General features: G+C 36.4%; 1 protein-coding gene across 5 annotated transcripts in view; it reads left to right on the top strand.

Annotated features, from left to right (window-relative positions):
• Window positions 1-14,855, top strand: part of CUL3 (cullin 3) — an 87,543-nt gene that overhangs the window by 40,785 nt on the left and 31,903 nt on the right. For all 5 annotated transcript variants that reach the window (XM_025463231.3, XM_025463230.3, XM_025463229.3 and 2 more), the window contains one exon: window positions 155-268. In XM_025463231.3, coding sequence (XP_025319016.1) covers window positions 155-268 — 114 coding nt within the window. The remainder of the gene's footprint in view (window positions 1-154; window positions 269-14,855) is intronic.

Here is a 14,855-nt window from a genome sequence, read left to right as displayed (position 1 = left end):
ATTTAGGTTATAGCTTAAAATATTTCTACTGGCCTATATTTCTTTGATGTAAAATTGAAGATTCCACACCATTAGTTTATTAAACAGATATGTGCATGTATACATATAAGAGAGTGTGTGGGTGTAAAAAACTAACAAACTCTTCTGTTAATAGGTGCGAGAAGATGTACTAAATTCATTGAATAACAACTTTCTTCAAACGCTAAATCAAGCTTGGAATGATCATCAAACAGCTATGGTGATGATTAGAGACATACTAATGTATATGGTAAGTAGAACTTTTCTGTTTATCCTTTAAGAAGTTAGACATTTCAAAATGTCTATGTCACATTTAGTTGGATGGTACAGGTCAGTGTGGAAAGTGTTATTTTTAAAAAAATAAAACAATATTTCCTTTGCAAGGACCAACCTTAGCTTATATGAAGTAAAATCTTATTCATATATTTAATGATTAGAACGGAAGACTGAAAGAGAAAGGTCTAATATTTTTCTCAGTATTCAGCACTTCAAATTGGAAAATGATGAAAAACCTTACATCTCTTTGAGTAACAGTGGTTGAATGACACCATGAGAGAGGAAAGCTTAGTATTCTCTCACAAGTTTTTAAAACCTAATGTCCTTATACCTTTAGTGATGGGGGTGTCATTTTATATAAATATGTGTATAATAAGTATACTCTAACAGCTTCTGTCTAAATAGTAAGTCATTGCAGTATGTATGTTATTCAGATACATATTCTGTTTTTTACCTGTTATTACTGTTCTTTGTTTTTGTCAGTCAAGAAAAATATCTTATTCAGCAAGACAATTTGAAAAACATTGACATGAGCTAAGCTGTTCAATAACTTTTGAGAAGATTAAACTCTTGAGTTTTTTCTTACCTTTGTGTGATTGTAGAATGAAGCTAGGTTCATCAAACTTAATTACTGTGTCAGTGCAAAATTAATAGGTCTAATAACTTTCCTTGTTACTTCAATGTTTAATATTTGGGAATTTGGACATATGATTTTCTTCTAAAGTTTTACTCTCTGCTTTTCAAATTTTTATTTTCAGTTTCTTTAGTTTGATTTTATCTATTGTGGTGAGAGCATGTCCTAGTTTCTTTCACTTGATTGAATAAAGCAATGGTTGGAAAGGATTTCCAATGAGAGCAAACAGCTGTGGAGCTTTTTGTTCTGCTCAGAGAATTCAGTCAGGCCTATTACCCCTGGTTTTATAGGGTCAGGGAGAGGCTACTTCATTTTTCAGGGATTGATAAAAGGTATAACAGTATTTAGCCTTTTTGAGCCTTATTTTCCTCTTCAGGATATAGATTGATCCTATACTGACATTTTAAGGTAAATGAGATAGCACGTGAAAACATACAGTGCCTGAGATACAAATGTGAAATAAGTTAGCTTATACTCTTCTCATTAAGTTTTGGATTTGATGAGTCTTTAAATTTTAACACTAACAAACGCTAAGAAAACCATTTTTAATTTCATGATCTAGTACTCTATTGATAAAATAAGTATTTTTAAATTAGGCACACCCTCATTCTTAAATAATTTTTCTTTTATTTCAATTCCATTTTGTCCACCAGGGTGGGGAGGAAGGGGAGGGAGAGGGTTCCCAAATGAAATGTCAAACCTTGAATCCTGACTGTTATGTGACCATGGTTAAGAAACTAATTAGTTTATTCCTCAGCTTTCTCATTTATAAAATAAAAATAATATTGTACTGACTGGGTAAGGTAGCTATAAGGCTTGAGGGAGCCATTCATGTACAGCACTTAACAACACCTGGACCATAGCAGTGTATCAGTAAAAATTTACTAGGTTTAATATTTCTTGTCCCTTCATCCTTTCATCAAACCTGTCTAGTTGCACCACAGCCCCGGGTACACCCAGCAGCTTAGCTTTCCTGCGCCTCTGCTGGAGGAAGCTCCACACAGAGTAGATCAGTGCCACTTTTTATCCTTTGTCACAAACTTCCAGTTGACCCATCACACTGTCCAGTGGTCTCGTTTTCCCTCCAGTTGTAAACTTCGTACCTTCAGCTCCCCTGCTGGCCTCACTCTTAAATGATCTTGCCTTCCACCTCTTAGAGAAAAGAGCAAGCATCAGCTATGTTTGTTTCTTACTACTATATCTACAGTTTTACCTGTATTTTCTCCCTTTTGTGTTTTTCCTTTTCCCTTTTGTTTTAATGGGACATTGTCTCCCCTTGTGTTAAATAAAGGCTAATTTTCCTTCCATGCTAAGCAAGATCACATCCCTTTCTGCCTTGTCAAAAACCTGAAATATTTTCAGGTTCTACCTTTTTACTGAGTCTTACTCATCAGCATGAGACATGTTCAGGCCAGTCAGATCCTCAAAATAAAATTGAACTAAATTTTCTGTTGAACCCCTGCACTGCCTCCCAGCATCTCTCATTGCCATTCACAGGCAAATGTCTTGTGAGAAATAGTGAACCTTGCTGGCTCCCTTTTCTCATCTTTCTTTCACTTTGACTATGTTCTAGTTAAGCTTCTTCCTCAGTTATGCTGTTCAGTCTTGCTCTTAGAGGGATCACTGTGTCTACATCTCTGAAGGCAGAGATCACTGTGAATCCTCAGACTCCTTGATTTTTTTTCTGCAGCATTGGGCACAGTTGACCACTCATTTCTTCTCACTTGCTGGGTCCTCAGTTTCAGTGACATAGCACTCCCTTGGTACACTTCATCCCTTTCCCACGGGTCCTTCCCAGTTACTCCTCCTCTGCCCTTTAAATAGAGGCATTCTTGGGCTTTAGTAACCTAGATTTCCTCCTCCTGGTTCACCTCAGTTACTACTATATCTGTAGCATTTATCACAATTGTTATTAACAACTGTCTCAGGCCTTGTTTCTCAGGCTGAACTTCTTGAGGAGAGGCCAGTGTCTTGTCACAACTGTGTCCCCAACACCTGGCACAGCTCCTTGCACAAACTATGTAATTGAATAAATAAATGCACACGGAATCTTTTTCTTAAATAGATCATAGATTAAGCTTTTGCAAAATGCATTTTAAAAATATGCTGTTGTTGGGGGGATCCCTGGGTGGCTCAGCGGTTTAGCGCCTGCCTTTGGCCCATGGGTGTGATCCTGGGGTCCCGGGATCAAGTCCCACATCAGGCTCCCTGCACAGAGCCTGCTTCTCCCTCTGCCTGTCTCTCTCTCTCTCTCTCTCTCTCTCTCTCTCTCTTTCTATGTCTCTCATGAATAAATAAATAAAATCTTTTTTAAAAAATGCTATTGTTGGGGCACCTTGGTGGCTCAGTCAATTGTCCAACTCTTGATTTCGGCTCACATCATGAGGGTCCTGGGATCTTGACCACAATGGGACCACCACCACACCTGGCTCCATCCTCAGCAGGCAGTCTCCCTGTCCCTCTGCCCCTCCTCATTTGTGCGTGTGCTCTCTCTCTCAGATAAATAAATAAAATCTTTGAAAATATATATATACTATTGAGGATTTGGAGGGAAATTAAAGTGTTGATATCTTCACCTTCCACAAGATAGAATTCTTTCATTTTCATAGTCTTTGTTCTTTTTGCCTTTTTATATTTAGTATTCTGGGCTCAATTAAATAAGTGCTTTTTAAAATTAAGGTAAAGTTGAAATATGCAGAACTAGTTTTGACAAACTAGTTAGGAAAAATAGTCTTTGGTCAAGAAATATAAATGCTTTTAATTTTTCAGAAATCAAAAGACTTTTCCTGTTGACATCTGCATTTCCTTTGAAGAGTATTACCCTCATTTTAGACTTCTCAGGTGATGTAACCTGCTAGATAGGGGATATACCTGAAGCATACTGATTGTACCATCATGGATCTTAGACACATACCTTCTTATGAATATAGGCTCTATTGGAATTCTAGATCTCAGACTCAGAGAGGGAGGAGAGAAGATGCTTCACTGTCTACCCACCTGCCACCTACTCAGCTAGCTGACTTTGGCTCTTAACAAGGAGGTGTCTGTGTATAAAATGTCATGTATCAGCCTCAATATATAGATACCGTGGGGCACACTGACTTTTGGAAATGAAAATAGGATCATTGGTTACATGGAGGCAGCCACTGGTCACACCACTGATTCGTTGTTTGGCATGTGCCAAAAAGAAATGTGTTTCAAAAAGAAAAGTGTACATGTCTCTAGATGGAACATGTGACCTCTAGTTTCTGCCACTACACCCCTTCCTAATGTTCGAAACTTGGATGTTGAATTTTTAAGATTGGTTTGGGGCTACTTAGGAAACTGTTTTGTTTTCAACTTTAATTGCTTAAAAGATTAATGATTGGGAAAGAGTTGAGCATTTTATAAGAATCTTTGTCCTGGTTCTATAATATGTTTAATTGTCAATATAACTCATAAGTGTATGTTACTATTCAGTTAATTTTTCTTTTATAACTATAAAAATGAATATGAGAGGAAATTAAGTTTATGGATGGTATTCTATAAGCTACTTTTGAACAGCTTAGAATTAATGACAAAGGAAATAGAAAAGCATTTCCTACTGTGATATATAAGGTTACCTGAAGGTTTGTAGAGAAATTTTCTGCATAAAACTACAGCGAATTTATTTTTAAGCTTTTACTTGAATTTGTCCATATTTTCAGTCATTTTAACAAATAGCAGAGCTTTAGTGGTATTGCAGGTTTTCCTTAAAGGTTGGAGGCTGTCAATTCATAGGGACAGGGAGAGAGAGTGAACCCAGGAAAGGAGGACCACTGCTTCTTTGAGCTCTTTATTTGGAAAGTCATTAAGAATGAGAAAAGAGGTCAAGCAGAATGGCAACAGCTTTATGAAGAGGAGAGAAGCTGAGGAACTTTAATGTGGCAGGCTGAATAATGACCCCCCCCCCACCACCACCACCACCACCAATGACTATCTAGAAACTCAGGATTGTTACCTTATGGGTCAAAAGGAACTGTGCAGGTGTGATTGGGTCAAGGATGTTGAGAAGAGGAGATTGTCCTAGATTATCCTAGTTCAGGGTCAGTCCTAAAGGAGGGGCAGTAGGAGATGGCGATGATGTGACGACAGAGGCAAAGATTGAACGATAGACTCTGCAGGTAGAGGAAGGGCTACAGCTAAGGAATACAGGTAACCACCAGAGGCTGAAAAAGGCAAGAAAGTGGGCTTCCCCTCAGATCCTCTAAAAGGAATCAGCCCTACTGACATCTTGACTTGAGTCCAGGAAAACTTGATTTTAGTCTTCCAAATTGTGGAACTGTGAAAAAGTAAGAAAGTTACCGAATTTGTGGTCATGTATTCAGTAACAATAGGAATTGGAATATCCCCTGTCCTGGGGTCAGCTATCTGTAAATAAATGGATCATCTATAGTTGTGAAGAGATCATTTAAGTGAGTTGGCACAAAGTTTATATAGTAGAGGTGATCAGAGTTTGTACTTTTTCCAGGTGTACTAGGCAGTCTCAGACAAGAATGTTCAGATAGAATTAGTCTTACTGGTTATGGGGAGAATTCTAAGGTAGTAGCATTATTGAAATGGTTGATTGTGGGTCTGTGCTCTTCAATAAGTAGGCAGCTGAGTCCTAAAATCCCAGGAAATAGAGGTATTAGGGATCAGTAAACCTGGAGACCCCAGTGAGAGTGAGAAGAGGTTCATTTCAGTGTAAGAAAAAAGGGAAAGGTAGGAGGAAAGAAGATCTCTAGTGCCAGAGATACTTGCTGTCTTCTAAAGATGAGGTTCAAGGTTTACCCATATCAATATGTGGGTGAAGGGAATCCTGATAAAAATGTAGGCATCTGTAAACAGTGTGTCAGATTAGTCATTCTTCTCATTGGTAAGTTTCCAATGAGAATAGGTGGCATAAAGCAGAGTTGACAGAAATAAAACTGTTTGCTGAAGCTACCAAGGATTTGTGTGTTTGGGGAGGTCAGAAGATAGGATGAGAACATGGAGATGGTGGAATTCATGTCCAAGTTTTCTCCTGTAGATTTTGAGGCTTTAGGTCCAAAAAACATTTCTTCTTTATGATATTCTAGATTGCGCATTTAGAGAAGTTTGAAAATAGCTATATTCTGGAAGAGCACAGATAAGTTGTTTAAGAGTCTTTTTGGCACTTTCTCTGCTTTTAAAATGACATCTTAAATACAAAATAATAGAAAATAGGATCCAGTGGCTTTGAGATTATTAAGCTTCACACCTGTTCAGTGTTTTTCCTGACTCTGGAAAGACATGCTTTCCCCATCTGTGCTGTAGTTTTTGTATTGTGACTGACAATATAAATACCTTGGCATCTTTTTGTGGCTAGATCGCAGGCCAAGTACCAGGCCTTTATGTAAAATAAAACTAGGGCATCCTCATAAATACTGTAAAGGTCAAGAGTGTTGAGCTTGATAATTAGGATTTCTTCCTTGCCTTCCATCTCAGTTCCTGTTTCTAACAAATTGATAGACCCATAAACCCCTTGATTACCATGCCCTATTAACTGTTTCTGTGTGTGTGCAGTGATGATGTAGCAGTCTGTGACATTGACTTTAGGGAGGCAAGTATTTATTCAGCATGAAGTAGGCCCTGTGGTGCAGTCAGAAATAGAGCACATATTTCCTGAGGTAGTAAAAGAAATGAAACTTCTGTTCATAAAGGGGACTGTTCCCATATTGTGTGTGTGTTTCCTGGAAATTTGGGGTAGTGGAGAAAAAATACATGATGAAATTAAGAGACCCTTTAATTCCTACATTGTCATTAATTTGCTTGTTATTGAACTTCTCTAGGTAAAACTCCTGTGTTTCCTTTTTAATAAGGGAAATAGATTTATTGGGTAAGAGCTCTGGTTTTTATCTTTTTGGGGTTTTAGACCCTTGGAAGAATGGTCAAAATTCATGGACCCTCTACTAAAAGTAGACATCTGTGCATCTACACACCACAGAGCATATACTTAAATATGCAATTTCAAGTGGTTTATGGGATCTTGTTGGGTCTATGGGATGTGTGGGTTAGATCATTTTAAATTTTCAAGTTCTAAAAAAAAAAAAAAATTTTTTTTCAAGTTCTTTCAACTCTGAAGTTTTACACCAATTTAAAATTGAAGTGAACAGCTACCTGTGTTGTTTATAATGGAAAAAAAAAAAACAGGTGAGAATAGATAAGTATTAAGTTGATGGCAGTTTCTTTAAAAACATTTAAAGTGGGTTGGTAGAGCCTCGGTTGGCTAGGAGTCTACCTAATACTATTTCTGATAATAGCACATAACACTTTCAAAGTCCTTAGCGTGTGCCTGGCATTGTTTTAAGCATACTTAAGGATATTTTGTTTAATCCTTAATATCTTTTTACTGTTGTTATTTTTAAGCAGTAGTTTGGGAAAGCAATAAAATTTTTATTTTTTATTAATAAAATTTATTATTGTATTCTCTAAAAAAATCCTGAATACATGACAACAGTTACTGTTTATTACATGGCTATATCCCTGTGCTAAATGTTTTAAGTATCTGACCTTCCAGATCGGTATTGTACTGTTTCACAAATGAATAAATTGAGGTTAGAGAGATGAACTAACCTGTGTGAGAGATCACACAGTTACTATATTACTGGAGTATGAATCCAAGTCTTTTTTGAATCCAGAACCCATGGTCTTCACCACTTTGCCTGTAACCACCTCGGTACAGAAGAATTATGTATATTGACTGCTTAACAGAATGTATGATAATTTTTTTAAGATTTTATTTATCTTAAAAAAAAAGATTTATTTTAGAGAAAGAGAAAGAGGGAGCACACTCAGGAGTAGGGGGAGATGGAGAGAGAGATCATTTCCAGCAGACTCCACACTTAAGAATAGAGCCAATGTGGTGCTCATGTGATCCCATGACCCTGAGAGTTCATGACCTGAGCCACAACTGACTGAGCTACCCAGGTGCTCCCAGAATTTATGATAATTTACCTAGAGTTGAGCTAACATTAATTTACCTTTTTGCTTATGAGAATAAATTCACTCATTCAGTAAGTATACACAGTGAGTATGTATATGTATCAAACTTGCTCTAAACAACTGTGGTTACCTTTTCCAAGTTCTGTCATTGGGTGGTTTTATGATGTAAATAACTGTTTGGGCAGATAATCCTGGTTCCCCAAGTGTAATTGAAGAACAGTGACTTTTCTATGGTCCCAAGTGTAAGCTGTTGAAGCATATTAGAATAATATTCTTTGTTTCTTTTCTTATTATTTCTTCTTGTTCTGTTTGAATCTAGTATTAAATTCTCCTTAAAGAAGTGACTTGGTAAGACTTTAGACTCCTAATTGTCATCCCAAGTAACTTAACACCATCATTACTGGAGTATTTAGAAATTCACCAAAAATATTAGATACCTTAGTGGTTATTCTACCATTCTTCTGGTTCTTTTTGACATTTTTGCTGATGTGTAACATAAAAATGGACAAGTCTTTTTTTGTCCTTTTTAAAGTCTGCGTTTTCTAGGATTTTTTTGTTGTTAGTGATTTGTGGGAGTTTTTTATGTATCCTATGTAAAAGTCCTTTGTAGATGCATGATTTTTTTTGTCTGTTTTTTTCAACTAGGCTCCGTGCCCTGTGTGGAGCCCAATTTCAGGGCTTAAACTCAAAACCCAAGATAAAGACCTGAGCTGAAATCAAGGGTTGAATGTTTAACTGACTGAGCACCCAGACGCCCCTATAGATAATGTTTTAAGAGATACTGTCTTCCATTCTGTGCTTGCCTTTTCTCTCTTTTAATAGTGTCTCTGAAGAGTTTTATATTAATTAGTTTTTCAATCTGCAATTATTGAATAAAGTGTTATATATATATCTGTTTGGCCAAATTTATTAACCATGTTCAGGTTGTCCACATCTTTACTAAATATTTTTGTCTGCTTGTCCTGTCAGCTCCTGAGAAATTTTAAAATCTTTAGATTTAATTATTGATTTGTCTTTTTCTCCTTTTAGTTGATATATTTTGAGGTTTTACAAAATGAACGTATATAAATTTAGGGCTGTTTGATCTTCTCTTGAATTGACTCTTATTTTTATGAAATATCTTTCTTTATTTCCTGTATATTGCCTTAAAGTCTACTTTGTGTGGTATTACAATATGAGTTTCCTTTTGGTTGATGTTTGTATGGCAGATTTCTCCCCATCCTTTCCTTTCCACCTTTTTGTGTCCTTATCACTTATAAGCACCATACAGTAACACGCTTTTTAATCCCATCTGATAATCTTTGTTTTTAAATTGGAGCATATGGCTTATTTCTGTTTATTTATAATTATTGATACATTTGAGTTTAAGTTTACCATTATATTGGGTCTTTTTTCTGTTTGTCTCACCTATTCTTTATTGATTATCCCAGCTTTCTTGCCTTTTTTAGGTGAATGGAGTATGTTTTATTATCCATTCCCTTGCCCCGTTATGTTATTTATATACTTATCTATTCTTTTATTATTTTTATTATTTTAGTGGTTACCTTGGAGATTACAACATAGATCCTTGACTTAAAGTTTATCATATATGTGTGTGTGGTTTTTTGTTTGTTTGTTTTTTTGTTTTTTTTTTTTATGTGTGTGTATTTTTTTTTTTTTAAATTTATTTATGATAGTCACAGAGAGAGAGAGAGAGAGAGAGAGAGGCAGAGACATAGGCAGAGGAAGAAGCAGGCTCCATGCACCGGGAGCCGGATGTGGGATTCGATCCCGGGTCTCCAGGATCACGCCCCGGGCCAAAGGCAGGCGCTAAACCGCTGCGCCATCCAGGGATCCCTATGTGTGTGTATTTTTAACTACGTTTTGGGAGGCCCTGGATGGTAGTATCTTCCTTCAAAGCAAAAATAATTTTCTTCTGGCAGGCAGGCACAGTATGGGTAGATCACCATGATCTCGTTGAAGCTGGCTTTTAGGCTCTCTTAAGGTTGATCTGTTTTCAGTTTGCCATTATTTCTGGGACATATCTTTACTCACGGAGAATAGCCATCTGGGGTCTAGAAGCCTGAAGTATTTACCAATTTGCTTTCCATGTTACTGTGTTATGAATTCTAGCTTTTGCCTCCTCACCACCGTAAGTCTACCACTGGTCTATGTTTGGCTCTTTAGCCTTCCAGTGAGGCTTTGTCTTTGGCGTTTTGGTGTCTTGACCACACTTAGGTGGAGTGTCAGTAAGGATCTTGATGAAAATTGCTTGCAGAATTTCTGGCTCTTCTTCTCATTGCTTTCCTTTTCAGACTTTGCCTTCATAAGTCCTAGCTCCTTCATACCCACATACCTGTGACTTTCTGCTGACTCTCCCATTTCCAGTCCTCCAAATAAAACGAATGACCCAAGGCATCCGAGTGAAGGTGAATGTCAGGCTCCTGTCAGTGTACTTCCTTGAATTTTCTCCAGAATCTTGGCCCCACAAGTCCAGGTTGCCTTTGTTACTCCTTGATGCTTTTAAACAGTTAGTATTTGTTTGCTTATATTGTTGTAAAATGCACTTAGCATACAATTTATTATCTTAACCAATTTTAAGTGTACAGTTCAGTGATAATTAATACATTCATACTGTTGTATAACCATCACCTCCATCCACCTCCAGAACTTTTCATCTTGTAAAACTAAAACTCTGTCCATTAAACAGCAACTTCCCATTCCCCTCTCCCTTGAGCCCATGGTCACCATCATTGTACTCTGTTTATATGAATTGGACCACTCTAGATACCTTATACAAATGGAATCACAGAGTATTTGTCCTTTTATGACTCAGGGTTCATCTGTGTTGTAGCATGTTCCTTTCTTTATTTTAAGGCTGAATAATATCCCGCTGTATGTGTGTATCTCGTTTTGCTTATCCATTCATCTGTCAGTGAACACTTGGGTTATTTCAACCTTTTGGCTATTTTGAATAATGCTGCTATAAACATGGGTATACAAATGTTTCATTAAGACTCTGTTTCCAATTATTTTGAGTGTATAGCCGGATGGTAGAATTGCTAGGTCATATGGCAATTCCATTTTTAATTTTTGAGAACCACCATGCTATTTTCCGTAGCAATGACACCATTTTGCATTTCCATCAGCAATGCTCAAGAGTTCCAGTTTCTTCATATCCTTGCCTGTCGGCACTTGTAATTTTCTGGGTTTTTGTTTTACTTTATTTTCTGATAGTAGCTATTTTGATGGGTGTGAAGAGATGGTAGCTTTTTATTTTCATCCAGCTAATATAGTTGTTCTTGCCGAAAAATTGGTCTTGTAAAACCTATTCTTTCAATATTAGGAGTGGAAGTGAGTAGCATAGCATTTTAAGGTAGGTTACTTTGAAAATGAGAAAACAGGCACAGATGTTAAAGTCACACCTAGTAAATGGCACAGATAGGATTGAAATAACCTATCTGGCTCTTAAATCTGAGTTCTTCACCCCTGAATTATATTGCTTCTCTAATACAGGTCTTCCTTTCTAAAGTCTTAGAATATCATTGTTCCAACACTTTGCTTTCTGTTACGTGAATATTACTCCTATGGTTCTAATAGGTACTGTTTTCTAGCGTTGATGGTCCCGTCGTCGTCCCCCCCACCCCCCACCCCCGTTAGATCTTTGAATTTTAGTGTAGGGAACAGTGCTTTTATTTTAGTATTTGGTTCGATTTAAACAGCTTTAGAGAAATACGACTAGGGTTTTGATTTGTCAGATATCCTAGGATACAATTCTTAAAACAAATGAAAGTTATTTTTAAATAGAATTTCTTACAACTACATTGTTTTAAAAACTTTGACAGCCTTGAGAGATTTGGGACCCATTTTACAGTGGTGGAAACTATGACTTTGAGCTTTAGTCATGGAGCTTTCAAGCCAACTGTATTCTGTGCTTTTCCATGTACTTTACCCAGTAACATTGTTAAGTCCCGAAATGTTATTCTGTCTGGCAGTTTACTATTAAATCTCTTACTGGTGCCCTTTTTATAGTGTAGTCAGTCACTGGCATTTTGGAAAATACTGGGATGGTTTTTTAAAATTTTGCTCTAAAGAGACTTTTTTTTTTCTTTTTTAATATAACTACACTAGAAACTTCTTGTTACTTTTCCCAGGTTTTTTTTTTTTTTTAATTTTCTATTTCTATCTTCATAATGTTAAGCCTTCTTAACTTGTATATATTTCATGGCTTGAAAGTGAACCTGTTTTAAAACACTTATATTTATTACTTGTTGATAGAAGATTGCCTAGTGATTAAGCTTGGGAAAGCAGGTTCAAACATGTTCTAACAGACAGTAGCTACTTACAGCGTTATTTGCTTTGTTTTTTTCTTTTAAAAAATGAGCTAAACTTTTCAGGATGTATCTCTAGTTTATGAGCAGGACAAATATTTACTATTTGTAAAAGATTTTAACCCTTGTTTATATTCATCTTTTATCCTCTTTTTAAAAAATAAAACTTGGTTAAAAAATTTGCTGAACTATTTCTTGCAAGTAAATTAAGTAGTAAGAGTTAATGTTATTTTTTGAATTTCATTATAATTTCTTTCTTTTATTTTGATTTTTTAAATATCAATTCCTGAGAAATGAAGTTCTTAAACTCATAAAGTTACTTCTTGACTTTGCGTAGGTTTAGCTTTCATAAGCTCTGTGTGTCTGCATTGCATGCTAAGTTTGATCTCATAGTTAAAATATTTAGTATCTTGGTAAAGCCATCAGTTAAGGGGGAAAGCAGAAATTTCCCGAGTTGGTGGGATTTGTAATATCTGTGGCCTTATAGGACCAAGTACCATGTAGGCTGATGTCCTCTTGTCGACAGGTAATGTGAAGAGCCGTAGGCCACGAGTAGGCATTTGCTGAAGGAGTTTTACATGGATATCAGTTGATTGAGGTCGCCTTTGTGTGTGTGTGTGTGTGTGGCAGGGAAAGAGGGACTCCAGTCTGTCTCTATCTCAAGTCCTAGAGACCTGCCTGCCCTAGCTGATGCTTTTAAGTGGCACTTTTAAATTTCTTATCTAGCATTTATAGTTGTTCTTGGCAGGGAAGTTGGCCTTTCAAAAGCTATTCTTTCAAGACTAGAAGTGGAAATAAGTGGGATAGCATTGTGAGGTAGGGTGTTGGGGCAGTCTGGCTTTTCCTCATGTCTATGAAAGCAGATGGCAATGAGATGGCCCCATCATTAGTTACTCCTCCTCACTCCTGGGTTCATCTAGTTTGTGAAGAGGCATGCTTGTTGTAGTTTTGCTTGGCCTAGGAATAGCAATCCCTAAGAGAGAACCATAAATAGAGATTGAGAATCTCTATTCATGTAGCGATGAAACTCCCATCTCTTTAGTAGATCTAATGTTTGACTCAGACATTAAGCTTTCATACATGTTTTTCAGAACATTTTATATTTAAAATGCTGTATTTTGGCTTAAAAAGCCATATAGAAGCAGCCACCAACTTCTGTCTCTGCTTAGCTTTCTTCAATAGATAAATGACTAATGGGCTCATACAAACTATATTTTGGTCATAAAGCCTGAGATTTAAATACTATTTTAGATTATTCTTTAATATTTTTTCTTTCTTTTGGGGTGAGTTCATCTTGTCCTTACTTTGAAGTTGTATTCTTTTAGCTAGTTAGAGGTTAACTAGATGTGAGATTTTAGATTTTTTTTTAATTAAATATTCACCTAGAAACATACACAAAATAAAAGTCCTCCAGTGATATAATTAGAACCTCATTAATATTGTATTACATAAATTCAGCTGTTAATTTTTTAAAAAATGTTTTTTAAGTAATCTGTACACCCAATGTGAGGCTCAAACCTATAACCCTGAGATCAAGAGTTGCATATTCCACTGCCTGAGCCAACTAGGTGCTCCCCAGCCACTTATTTTTTTAACAAAGAGATTCCTGTTAGAATCCATTAGTAAAATGCTGTTGTGTACCCACAGGCTGTATTCCTTCTGATAGTGCTAGTAGGCAGGAAACAGAAGGTTAAGCATGCTTAGTTAGCAAATATTTTAATATATATTGTGCAGATCACAAGTTTATGTGAACGTGTGCAAGCATTTCTGTTTAACATATACACCTATAAACACTTGAGTATATACAGGTAGATCTTTTATTGTGCTTGATGGTAATCAATCATATATACCAAATGTGTAATATAAGTAACTTGTATTATTAATTTAAACAGCCACACTCAATTTTGTGTTTTCTCTTGTACATTTATTAGCACTTTCTTATGTATAATCAAATTTCAGGGTTAACAGATTTTCTTAATATTATAGTTCATTTAATTGCAATCATTATACACACCTTGTAAGTCGCATATTAAAAGACAAAAGTTTAGGTCTTATACTAAATATGACGTTTGTATTTCGTCTCCAGTCATCTTCATGGACTTGAATGTTCTGTTCCCTACTCATTCTAACCATGTATTCCCATCACACCTGAATTCCTTTACTAAACCATTGTTTCTCCCCATACAGAATATACCTGAAGAATTCATCAGTTGTACCTGACCCTTTTTCTGCCTTTTTGCTGGGCAACATTATTGGCCAAAACCCAGGTTATAGATTGACCCACATCATTGTGCTTAGGGTTGGGAGAAGGGAAACCCAGCCAGGGAGACTGGTAACAAATAGAAAGGGAAGAAATAATAGTGAAGTATATCTTGATCCTTCATATACATTAATTTTTTATCAGAGTTAAGCTTTATAGGAAATCATACTAGAATTTTAGAGATTACCTTTACATTGCCCAGGACCAGAGAAGATAATGACTTACTCAGAGTCACACAGACAGCTAATGGTACAGCCAGAGTTCATACGAAGAATTCCTTACTCCACATCTATTATTTTTGCATTTAGAAATTCACTGTTGGCATTCCTGGGTGGCTTAGTGGTTAAGCGTTTGCCTTAGGCTCAGAGCGTGATCCTGGAGTCCTGAGATCCAG

This window comes from Canis lupus, chromosome 25 (assembly GCF_003254725.2).
Source record: "Canis lupus dingo isolate Sandy chromosome 25, ASM325472v2, whole genome shotgun sequence".
NCBI lineage: Eukaryota > Metazoa > Chordata > Mammalia > Carnivora > Canidae > Canis > Canis lupus.
The sequence above is the reverse complement of the archived record's forward strand: the minus strand, read 5'-3'. Positions and strand labels throughout refer to the sequence as shown.